We start from the raw sequence: 12,176 nt of genomic DNA on the forward strand, positions 1-12,176 counted from the left end.
ATTAAAAAGGAAGCTTCATTATTCAACACGAAATTAAAAAATTGAATAAATTAGATTGTCTTTTGTCCATCATATTGTGTTAAATCGCTTAGAATATAAAACAAAAGTATAGAAGTCGATCCAGAATGTAGAATATGTTATATAATTTTTTTTAATTATGCAGGTCAAACGTTCAACCGTGAAGTCGTGATTTGCAATTTCCGACTGTCCATAAAAGCAGCAACACCAGAGACGTGGCCGTCGTTGCGGCCGTTGCGTTCAAGTGGCGCAGTGTCCCGTCTGGAGGCAGAGCGGGCGAAGTTTCACTCTCTGCATTGCAGCCTGAGCGCTGCTGCTGGAATTCAACACAACAATGGCGACTCCCAGTCCTAACAGCAACTCCACTAGCTCCACCAACAACAGCAACATCGTAGGATCAACGTCGCACCAACTCCACCAGCAAACACAGAGCAGCAGCATGCAAGGTAGGCGAGCACTGGCTCCAGTTCACAGTTTTATATTTCTACTGGGGACATAATAGTTTGTAGGAAGGGTAGCCTTTAGCTTCCTAAAAGCAGAAACACTCTAGTCAAGAGAAACCCAATAAGTAAGTCTTTTCGGCCAGAACTTTCAAAATAAAATATGTTACGCGGCCCATGTCCGGAAACGTGACCAATTTAATGCATCTGTTGCAGATGCTCCGCTTATGTTAATGCAAAATGCACACTTTTGCTAAAACGAGACATAATAGTGTCCGAACCGCCTTTTCTTTGAGTAAGGTCAATCTGTGCACCTATTTGGTTAAGCATAATTAAAATTAAAATGAGCAGTTAGGGACAAGCATCACACATGTAAGATTTTACACGTTAAATCAGATTAAAAAAATATTCACACCATGTAGTTGATTAGCCTAAACTAATCAAAGGCTTTACTGTAAGATCTGAGTAATTGTCTGTTGACAAGCAGAGCTTTTACTTTGACGTCTGACTTGTGAGACTTCCGCTAATTCTGTCTTCCTGCGCTTAGCTTCATCTCCATCTCCCTGAAACTGCACTGCTGCTAGGCTAGCAATGATGCACAAGCTTCAGTTTAATTGTTGTACCAACGGGCCTGTAATGGGATAGTCAAGTGTTTTCATTCCTGAAGTTTGAATCGTACATCTCGACTCCACCTTAAAAGTATTACGTTGTTTAAAAAATGAGTTCTAACTATTTTAACTTTTTCGCCTTTGTTATTAGCAGAGGGCTGCTACAAGTAGCCTCAAGGCCTACACTGAAGTGTACTTCTGTCCCCGGTCGGGCCACTGTTTCAGTGCTTGGCTCCGAGTAGCAAATAAATGATGGAGCTAATAAAGTTAAAGTTGGGGCTATCAATTCTATTAAGTGTCAACGTTAAATTCTGTTGGCTTCAGGCCATACATAACGTTACTTGTCTTCCTTGTGTTGCTAACGGTAGTTCTGTCGGTGGTTTCATAACGTGTTGACACAAATCACCTCGATTTGTAAAATAAATTTAAAGTCTAAGCCTTTATATTTGTTAAGTGTACATCTCTATCTAGTTAATGCCTCTGAGCGCACACTGTCATGTCTTATCAGACAGGCAAACCTCGTGACAAAACCTGTAGTCAGCTGAGATTTGTTTTAGTGAGGTCACACATTTTAATAATGTGCTGTGAGGAACAGAAACTTAATACATAAAATCAAATTTTCTTATTCTACATTAATCCACTGGGCATATAAAAGAGGATGATTGCAAGAGAATCCTCGGTAAAATCTCCAAAATAATTATTAACGCTTGACAAAAATACTTAACTAAAAAAGGGAGACAACGTATTAATTTAGTTTTTGCGAATGCAATATCGACATTATGTTTAAATTGAAGTAACAAAGAACTTTTGTCCGTAGGGTTTTTCTTACAGGAAGCTAATTTTAGCACCTTCCTGTTGAGGGTTTAGCCTTCGTCTTGATTACCTCTGTTTACAAATTAGATTTCAGAAGCAAAAATAAATCACCACAGAAACCTTTGAATGTTGAAGGTGACTGCTGTCAGGAGTAAAGTTGCTCCTGGTGCTGTGGTATATGGAAGACTAACACCCCCCATATAAGTGTAATTACAAGAGGAGGGGGGGGGAAAAAGTCAATTTTTGGGCTCCAGCTCCATAGGAGCTTGTTCTGACTTGCTTGTCACCCCCTATGAAACCCTAAATCCTCAGAGTAGGAGTTCTCAGCTATAGTTGAAATTCTGCAGATATACAGGGAGTCATGTAGTGACAGCTGACGGGTGTTTTGGGGGGTTAAATAGAATTCTTATTGTCATTCATAAACCTTGATTACACACACATGTAAAGTGCTTCACATACATTTAGCTGTGTTTGTTCCAAGAGTTGTCATTTCACTGGAAAAAGCCAGCAGAGCAGGTTAGGCAGACTTGCATGTAATAATGGATGTGCTCATAGTATGTCAGGAGGGCTTTACTCTGGATTTTATTGATTATTAAGCGCCTAAGCCTCAACAGCCATATCTGACTTTGTAATTTCTTGCTCTGTGGCAGTATCAAATGTTTTATCTAAACCTTGCAGAAACCAACACCTGCTGGAGATGTCAAAATGAAACAGGTATTCAAACTTATTTTATAAGGTTTTAGTCTGATTTGGGGAGATTTCGTTTTTTGTTGAGTTGAAAAAAAAAAATATATATTTTTTTTAATTTTTAGGGCCAATCTTGGCAAAGGAATTTATTGAAATGTCCCCATCGCTTCCCTCTGTTGGTCTTTTTCGTTTGTTCGCATAAAGTTATTTTGTTTTCCATTTTTGTAATACCTGTAATTGTATCATCTTTTTTCTGCATGTTTTCAACTGAGTTTCTATGTTAGAATGACCTGATGTAGACAGACCCCATTTGATGAGACACTGTTAAGTGTGGTTTCCATTGTATGAAAGCTATACCACCTTGGCTGTTGAAGTGGCACATGCCAGTTTTTAGTGGCTGGCCACTGTGAAACTGTGGTGTTCTGCTAAGCCAACAAAAAGAGAATATCAGTCTTGTTCCACCGGCAAATACAATCATCACTAGTGTTATCTAAGTTCATAGTATTTTACTGTCTGTTAACAAACATCGTAGCTTTTAGTATTAGTTTTATTTACCTCCACTCCCCATTGTGATTAAATTCAACGGTTGCATGTAATTAACTTTATTACCAAGAATTTGCAGCATGAAATGTATTTTTGTAATACAAACTGTTTTTGTGTTGTGTTTTGTATTTTGCTAAGACTGTTTTATCAGCTAGCTTTAACTATAAAACGTGTAGCCCTTTGTTTTAATTTTTTTCCCCACAAAAATGTAATTTTCTAAGATATTAGTTTATATACATTTAAGGTACAATGGCAAACCGTGACATTGAGTTCGTTTTAATAAGCTGTAGTTTGACTTTGTAGTACTAAGCATACGTTAGCAAAAAAGGGCTAACGCCAAACCAAGTATAGGAAACAATGTAGTTTATTTTAATTTTACTGTCACTTTTTAATGCAATCCACTTATTCTTCTATAGTAGTTCATACACTGATGATACAGTATCCAACTTTAATAATAATCTTGGCAATATGGAAAATTGAACTATTTGCTTTTTTGCCATATGCTTTTAGTACTGCTAAGAAGCTAGCAGCCAGCTAACCTAGCTTGGCACAACGATTGCTATCTATCTATTAGAGGGGTCACAGGAAGTAATTGCAAAAGCCTAAAACAGTTTTATATAGGCAGCAGTGACAAATACATGTAATTGATTATTGTTCTGGTGGTAGTATTTGCAAGTGGAACAGCAGAAAGTAGTGCCACAAGACTGGCAGAACATTGGTTTTTCAAAATAAAACAAAGTAAGATGGTACTGAAATGACTGTTAAAATTGAACTATTTTGCCAGTAATACAGCAAACACTACATCGGTTATACATGGCAGTGCACTGAGCAAGACCCACCAAAATGTGGCACATCTTTTGCCAGCTAAAGCACGTTCTCAGTATCCTGACCTGTTTTCCATTTTCAGCATTGAATCATGCTGGGACGGCATTTATCAAACGTGGCCCATTTAAACTCTTAACAACACATTTCAAGAAAATGTAGTAAAAATGTTTTTTTCTTTACTTCAGGGTTTCAGATAAGCCTGTCTGGAATACCCCAAAGTAAGCATTAGACTTGCACACAAAGCACACAACCTCTACTCTTTGTGGGGACACCTCAGTAGTGTAAAGGAGCATCCTTCCCTCTGTTATTGTAGCCGTATTCAAGACTAGGCTCATTCTTGCCTCCTGTTACTGAGCTTCAGTCTTGATTCATGGTTTATACTATTATATACATGCACGTGCGTAATTGGATAACACAGGTGAGAGGATGCCACTGTATACTACTGAAACAGCCTGTGTGGTGCTCTGGTAGTGGGAGAGTCTGTCCACTGTTCACTGCTGTTAATTGTCACAAATATATTTATTGCCAAGAAAGATTCATTTGCACTGGGGCTTAAAAGGCTAAGGGATCTGTTTGCACTCAGGAGCTGGTTGGACAGGGCATGGCAGAGACAACTTAACACTTGAACTCAGCACTTTCAACAATGCCTAAACTTAATTACCAACTCTATTTGGGTGATGCATTCATATACTCACATGCACCTAACAGTTAATTCAACCTATGTGTCCTCAGTCTGAACGAAGTGCTGTCTTGAGTGTTGGGTCGCTTTCACATGTCAGTGGGAACTGTTTAGTGTTGACATGCACATTTATAACGATTATTGATGGAAACATTCTGAACAGGGATTCCCAATGTTAGCACCCTGCTTAGTGCACAGCATACTAGCCTGATAGCTTGCACACATGCTGCATGCCATTTGTTCAAAAGGTTATAGCTAAAAGGCCTTGTGCAGTACACCTATCTGAACACTGGGAACCCCTGTACATTTTTGCTTGTGTTCAAAACCTTTTGCTTTCTCGAAGCTTCAGAAGAGCTTGAGATAACTTCATGCCACAGATTTTTTTTTTTCCCACCCTTCCCTCATAGTCATATTTCTCAAATGCAACAGTATAATGCACATGAATGTGTTTATACTTGGCTCATATTAAGTTGCTGTGGCATATTGAGACTTATCTCAAGTGTAGAAAGACAATACTGAGGTAAGAAAGGCATTTTATCACACCACGTGTATCCTCTGTCTTCACCAGTTGGTTGAACCCACAGAGTGGTGTGCATGTGGTGGCACTGTGCATCTGTTTCTCTCTTTGTCCTACCAGGTAAACGCAAAGCTCTGAAACTGAATTTTGCCAACCCTCCAGTGAAACCGGCTTCCAGGCTTCCACTCAATCCAACAGTTCCCTCTTTCCAGAACCCTCACATGTGAGTAAAGATAGTTGGGACATGATGTCACTGGAACTAGATAAGAGGTTGTATATAGAAATTGAATATAGCCTCTGGACCTGATAACGGTACAGTGAATTTGTCAGGCCAGCAGGGGGCAGTGTCTGGTTGCAAAAAGCAGTCCTGTTGTGTAGACGTTTACAGAGAAACAACACTGCTCATTTGCTTCATAACCTCAGGAAGTACGTTTTGATTATTAAGTTTCTTTGTGAGCAATTTTCCAAAATCTCTTCAAGTTACTATGACAACAGAAATGTACTGACTACATTTGCTTCTGTGTAAAACATTTGTAGAGTTGGTTTTTATGCTAACCACTTTAGCTTGCTTGCAGGTTTTTTTTTTTTTTGTTTTTTTTTAAGTTGACATGTTGCTACATTTCCTGGCAATTTGTTGAGTGCTGTGCAATGGCACAAAATCACTGACACGACTGTTTTTCAGCACATGTTCATATTTCTGGTTGCACAACATGCAGTCTAAGTTGGGGCATATCATTAGAAATACTGCTTAATAGCACTAATGGTGGTCAAATCATCCTGCACCTTTAATATCAGGAGGGGAGTTTTTAATGATAAAAATATTACAAATACTATGTTCATATTTTGCCATCTTGTCAAATCCCACATACCTGATCAGATTTTAAAGCCGGTTCATGGAAACTTTACAGTTCACATAGAATTAATTTCTGATTAAAATATAAGTGATTAAATCTAAATGCTGTCATTGTCCCACATTCAACAGAGAGCGCCTACGGACACACAGTATTGAGTCATCTGGGAAGCTGAAGATCTCCCCTGAGCAGCACTGTGACTTCACTGCAGAGGATCTGAGAGACCTTGGTGAGATCGGCCGTGGGGCATATGGCTCCGTCAACAAGATGGTCCACAAACCCACAGGCCAGATCATGGCTGTCAAGGTAGCCCAATAATAGACTATTAGTGATCTGGAGAAGTTTGTTTCCTGTAGTCTGCTTTTTTAAAAAGACTGAAATGTCTGTTTCAAATTAAAATGATTGCTGACTAGAATTCAAACTACAAATGTTTTGAGTCTAGCAGTGAGGAGCATCCACATGTTAGGCTTTGAGAGTGCGTGAAAATATTTGCCTGCGCTGCTGTGTGTTTTGCACATGCATAAAACAGATGTAATCAAACATATGGAAGGCTGACCAAACAGTGACCAGTGAGGGTCCAGAACACATGAAATCAACCAATTCCAGTCCCTGGCCGGTCTCTAGGTGCATCTCTACTTTTTGTTAAGCTGATGCAGAGCTGCTGTATTGAGTGTACTGCATGAAAATGTCACCAGAGGCCAGTCTTTACTGATCAACAGGCATCTGAACTCAGTTTTGCAAAGACGTCCCAACCAACTAATATTTTAGTCGATTGTACTGATACGAGTCTGACAGTAAACGTCTCTCAAAGTGTGACTAACATTAGCCGTGCAAGCAGCAGCAGTCTGCCCACACACCTGGATGGCATGCAGTGTGCACTGCAGGTGGTTACATGTTAGCTTATTCTGACAGCCTTTTTAGAAGCATTCATTGTGTCGATGAAATACTGACAGACTCGGATTTTTTTTTTCTTTATGAAAAATGTGTTGTTGAATTTTGAATAACATGATAACGAGCTCATTGGCATTAGTTTCGCCGATGCATTTTAGGGTCGAACAGTTTTATTTCTGACTGAAACAAAGGTTGACTGAACTAGCATCAGTGTTGTGGTCAAATGACCTCTCACTGTTAAGTGGATGTGGATGGCTTGAGTGGTTTATGTGCATTACTTTTATTGAACCCAGCATGCACACGATGATAGCAGGTGAACTTGCAAGGTATAATAAATAACAAAAATGATTGATCCATTGCTCTCTCAGACATGAATTCTCTTATTAATGCTGCTAAAGTTAGAAATGGCAATGTGATTAAAAGTGTGAGGCTGAAACATGCATGTCTGTTTTCTGATGCGTCCCTCAGAGGATTCGCTCCACTGTGGATGAGAAGGAGCAGAAGCAGCTGCTGATGGACCTTGATGTAGTGATGAGGAGTAGTGACTGTCCCTACATTGTGCAGTTCTACGGCGCCCTCTTCAGGGAGGTCTGACAAACACACCCACCTGTCTTTTTGTTACAGAAACAAAACATACCTGATTCATTCAGTTTATTGCAAATTCTTGAAGGAGTCTAACCTTTGTCTTTGTTTCAGGGGGACTGTTGGATTTGTATGGAACTTATGTCTACCTCATTAGACAAATTCTACAAATATGTATATTGTGCATTAGATGACGTCATTCCAGAGGAAATATTAGGCAAAATAACATTAGCAGTAAGCAACGATTTCATATTCATGTAATGTAATTTTCCTGTAATGGCATCCATAGCATCAAATAATTAACCAAAGATTTTTTTTCTCTTTAACAGACCGTTAAAGCACTGAACCACTTAAAAGAAAACTTGAAAATAATTCACAGAGGTAAGTTTTCTCATTTTATTCTGATCAGCTATTACTAATTAACTCTCGTCCCAGTTACATTATAGTTGGATCGTCCTTTACTGTGTTTGCAGACATCAAACCTTCCAACATTCTTATGGACCGAAAGGGGAATATCAAACTGTGCGATTTTGGCATCAGCGGCCAGCTGGTGGACTCCATAGCCAAGACCAGAGATGCAGGCTGCAGGCCTTACATGGCAGTAAGTAATCAACTGCACTGATTAACCCTTTAAAACCGGTCGGAGCGGGCACGCTCCGTTTTGCGTAACTATTTTTAAATCCCGGTAGCACTGCAACCACGTGAGCTAGCACAATAATTTTTTTGCATATGAAACCAGAGGAGTTGTACTTGCATCTTATGCCATCAGCTTGTCCTCAGTCACAGTTTCCTTCCACATATAGCTTTGCAAAAACTGCATAAAAAGCACTTGCAGCAACAAAAACATAATATTCCAGAAACACGCTTTGCCGATCCGATCAGCTGTTCATAACACTTCCTACGTCCATCAGCGTGAACTATCGCATGTCCGCCATGACCTGCCCGAAACCGGAAGTGACATCATTTTCGCGGAAATGTAGTTTTTTACCATCAAGCCCTCATGAGCCTATACTGGTGTTTTTAAAAGTTATCTTTGACTTTATGACTTTCTGTGTCGTTTCTGGGATGCTTAGGACTCATATTGCACTGCTGGAAATAGTTTATTTTGATGCACATGCTGTTTTTTTTGCAAATTTGCATTATAATATTTATTTTTGTTTTTCCTGCAGTGTATATAAATTGGTGTATTTCAAAAATAAAACTATGAAGACACTCAAAATAAATTTCCTGTGGTGGGAAACTATTTTGTGCAACTTTTTTGTATTTACAGGTTTGAGGGATAAGCCTCTTAAATTTCTCTAACTAGAAATATATGTTAAAAAAACAAAATCGATTTTCAATTTTTTTTTTTGTAGTTTATTGCACTTTTTTTGCAATTTATGTAATTACTATGCACTTAATGCATGCATATTATTAAAAGTCTGGGCTATAATGGTTGTATTGATGTATAGCAACTTGAAATGCTCCCAAAAATGGTTCCACAGCATGTAAAAAATATAATATAAGCTCTGGTGGACTTGGTTCTATGGTAGGTCTTAAAGGGTTAAGAAATATGCATCAGTTACATGTGAAGGAGTAAAACGGGTTGATGTTATTATCATATTTATTAAGAACCTTCATTTGAGTTGTTCATACCTTGCAGAGTGCACCCCAAGCAGCCAAAACATTTAAATCTTCTGCTTAATATTGCATGGGTTACCCTTGTGTTCAGTTCTGACCAATGGGGGCACAGACCTCTGGTGTCCTGTGCTGTCGAGCAACTGATCCTTTGGATTGTAATAAATCAGGCTTGCTGAAGAGAGGTTGGAGACCAGTTCAGTACCTTAAGCCAGGGGTGGGCAATTAATTTTCCCAAGCGGCCACATGAGAAGTGCAACTGTTGTGGAGAGATCAAATTAATACTGAGCAGAATTGAGTTCAGCTTATTAACATCGCCCTCCGCAACAGTCCAGCTTCTTGTGTGGCTCTTTGGGAAAATTAATTGTCTGCCCCTGGCTTAAGCTGTGTGTCAAGTCATTCCTCTGTAGTTTTCACTGCACGGAGGGCGTTGCAGTTGGGAGCGAGTCTATATTTATATGGGCATCCTCAGAACTTTGCATTTAATGACATGTTCACGTCACGTGTCGTTGGATTTAAAATTGTTGTGACTGACATGTATTTGCATTTGTATGATAGAGGGGAAATACTGTCTTATGGGGTCTAGTGAATTATCTGTGTATCACAGAATATTTCCATTTGTGCATTTTGCAGCCTGAAAGGATAGACCCCAGTGCTTCTAGACAAGGCTATGATGTCCGGTCTGATGTATGGAGTTTGGGAATCACCCTGGTAAGACCCAAGGGTTTTATTAAGTTAAGCTGTTGTGATAAGGATAAGTCCACAGTGTTAGACAGTCACGGTTCTCTTTCTGTTATCAGTATGAGCTGGCAACAGGAAGATTCCCCTACCCTAAGTGGAATAGTGTTTTCGATCAGCTGACACAGGTGGTAAAAGGTGAGCCTCCCCAACTCAGCAACTCAGAGGAGAGGCAGTTCTCCCCCAAGTTCACCAACTTTGTTAACCTATGGTAAGCACAATCACTTAAAAATTGATTGGGGAACATTTTTATGCCCACTACATTTGGACCATTGCCTCTGATTTGTTCTTTTTTGTCTGTCCAGCCTTACAAAGGATGAATCAAAAAGGCCAAAGTACAAGGAGCTTCTGGTGAGTTTCAATACTACTTAAAATTGAAATGTAAAATTCATTTTTATTTGCTGCAGTAAATACAATTTTACCCCAACTCCCAGCTCTGCGATATTTGTGGATTTAGGCTAAACCTAACTTTAAATTAGCTGCCTCATACAGGATGAATTGTGACTTCAGCTTTGTGTATCTCTCCTGTAGAAACACCCTTTCATTCTGATGTATGAGGAGCGTTTTGTGGACGTCGCCAGCTATGTGTGTCGCATTCTGGATCAGATCCCTGCCTCTCCTATCTCGCCCATGTATGTCGACTGACAGTTAGTCCAGGGAGGGTGGGGTGAGGGTTAGGGGTGGGGGGGTCGTTAGCCAACAGTGGGTTGGACACTAAGTTTTGTGACGCGACGTTTGACATCTTAGCCCTAAGAGTTAGGTGGGATCACCGGTTTTTTCTCGTGTTCCAAAGAACAAAGGAACTAAGTCCAAATTGCTCAGTGCAATGAGACAAATATCCTTAAGCAAACCTTTCAACCTCCCATCACCTCATTCTAAAATCCCATAATATTGTCATTTATCTTCAGCCAGAAAAACTTGAAGCGAGAACATTGTCTTAGTAAAATGCAATGTATCTGTGTATGTGAGGAAAAATGGAATGGAGTATATATATATAAAATATGTACTTGAATTTGTACACAAATACAGAATTTACCAAATAAAATGGTGAGCAGTGACGCTCTTGATGTATGAACAAAAATAGCCACCCAGTGGATTGTACATTGTGGACTGTATGTGTGTTCACCTCTGAACTGTTGACATGTACAAATGTATGCAGATAGATCTGCTGTCTCAACAGTCTTTTTATGCATTGGTTGAGAGCACATTTGGTCTCAGCAAATGGTTGAGTATGCAAGAGTGTTTCTGTGTGGTGGATTCGGTAGCGCGGCTTTCTTTTTCTTTTTTTCACTTTTCCCCCAATATGCAATCTGTGAGAAGCTGTCTTGATAGAAAAATAAGACAACTGCCATTTCTCACAAACTGGCCTCAGTTCGTCTCTTTTGTTATCATTGTGTTTGAGTTATAAAACTAAGCATCTCTTTTTGATTGAGAATTTCCTGTGTTAGTCTTGTTGAACAGCAACAGAACAGAGCTGGTGGTAGAAACTCCTAATGAGAAGTAATATCAAATGGCAACACCTGGTTTAATGTAACTGGATTTTTGTCATTCAAAGAGGTAGCTATAACTAAAGACAATTGATGGGTTAAAAAAAACAAAAAAATAACGCATGCTTCTAAAATATCCTTTATAGGTTTTTGTTAATAAAAAAGACAAAGGACAAGATGATGTAACAATAGCTAGCTAAGATGAGAAGCGGATTAGCAAAATATATGTTAAATAATTCTGTCCTTTAAAAAAAAAAAAAAAAAAAAAGAGAAAAAAAAAAAAAAGCAGGTTTAAAAAAAGGTTAAGATTGGTAAAATAAGGTATACTAACTGAATGGAAATGTATATTTTTCTACTATATAGTTCTAGTCAAATGGATGAGGAAATAGAAAAGACTGTTACACTATTATCATGCTAATAAATTCAAGTTTAACATCTAGCTAACGGTATTTTTATTTTTTTCTTATTCGCGGTAAGCAAGGTAGTTATATGGTAACAAGTCTGTGATGCTAGCAAAACAACAAAGCATTGGGTAAAAGATCTGTAGATTTGTAAAATGCGCTAAAAAATAAACATGTAAACATTGTTTCATTTTTGCACATTACAGGTAAATGTTTGTTTTGTTCATTTTTTATATACCTTTACAATACCTAGTGTTGTAAAACCCATGTAGTTCAAACAAGCTGCATTGCCTCTAGCTAACTAGGCATTTATTGGTAACAAGGTTATTTTAAAAAAACAAAACATTTCGCAGTTAATGTACTGATTGAGAAACATTCGCCACTACTAACTTGTAAAAAAGTTTGGTTCACATTGTATAAATCAACCATTCTTTGGGCTAATGGTGTACCTATTTTGGTCTCCAAGAATAACTTCGCAA

The 12,176-nt window shown here is 38.6% G+C and overlaps 1 protein-coding gene across 7 annotated transcripts; it reads left to right on the top strand.

The window, feature by feature from the left end:
• The first annotated feature begins 226 nt into the window (after window positions 1-226).
• map2k4b (mitogen-activated protein kinase kinase 4b) lies at window positions 227-12,042 on the top strand. Of its 7 annotated transcripts, none has more exons than XM_085171021.1 (13): window positions 227-464; window positions 2,558-2,593; window positions 4,120-4,152; window positions 5,251-5,353; window positions 6,113-6,287; window positions 7,341-7,460; window positions 7,569-7,688; window positions 7,784-7,835; window positions 7,928-8,055; window positions 9,705-9,782; window positions 9,872-10,020; window positions 10,115-10,160; window positions 10,341-12,042. In XM_085171021.1, exons 1-13 carry the CDS (start codon window positions 353-355, stop codon window positions 10,452-10,454), a joined length of 1,266 nt encoding a protein of 421 aa, XP_085027147.1. In that variant the 5' UTR covers window positions 227-352; the 3' UTR covers window positions 10,455-12,042. The 7 variants fall into 7 exon arrangements, with proteins under 7 accessions (XP_085027147.1, XP_085027150.1, XP_085027148.1 ...); XM_085171024.1 differs by having other exon boundaries at window positions 5,293-5,353; XM_085171022.1 differs by lacking the exon at window positions 4,120-4,152.
• Window positions 12,043-12,176: the final 134 nt, after the last annotated feature.

This window comes from Neolamprologus multifasciatus, chromosome 8, assembly GCF_963576455.1.
Source record: "Neolamprologus multifasciatus chromosome 8, fNeoMul1.2, whole genome shotgun sequence".
Lineage (NCBI taxonomy): Eukaryota > Metazoa > Chordata > Actinopteri > Cichliformes > Cichlidae > Neolamprologus > Neolamprologus multifasciatus.

Coding starts and splice junctions, on each gene's coding strand:
- map2k4b (XM_085171021.1), top strand. CDS start 353: ATGGCGACTCCCAGTCCTAACAGCAACTCCACTAGCTCCACCAACAAC. Junction 465..2,557: donor ACAGAGCAGCAGCATGCAAG/GTAGGCGAGCAC, acceptor TAAACCTTGCAG/AAACCAACACCTGCTGGAGA. Junction 8,056..9,704: donor GCTGCAGGCCTTACATGGCA/GTAAGTAATCAA, acceptor TGCATTTTGCAG/CCTGAAAGGATAGACCCCAG.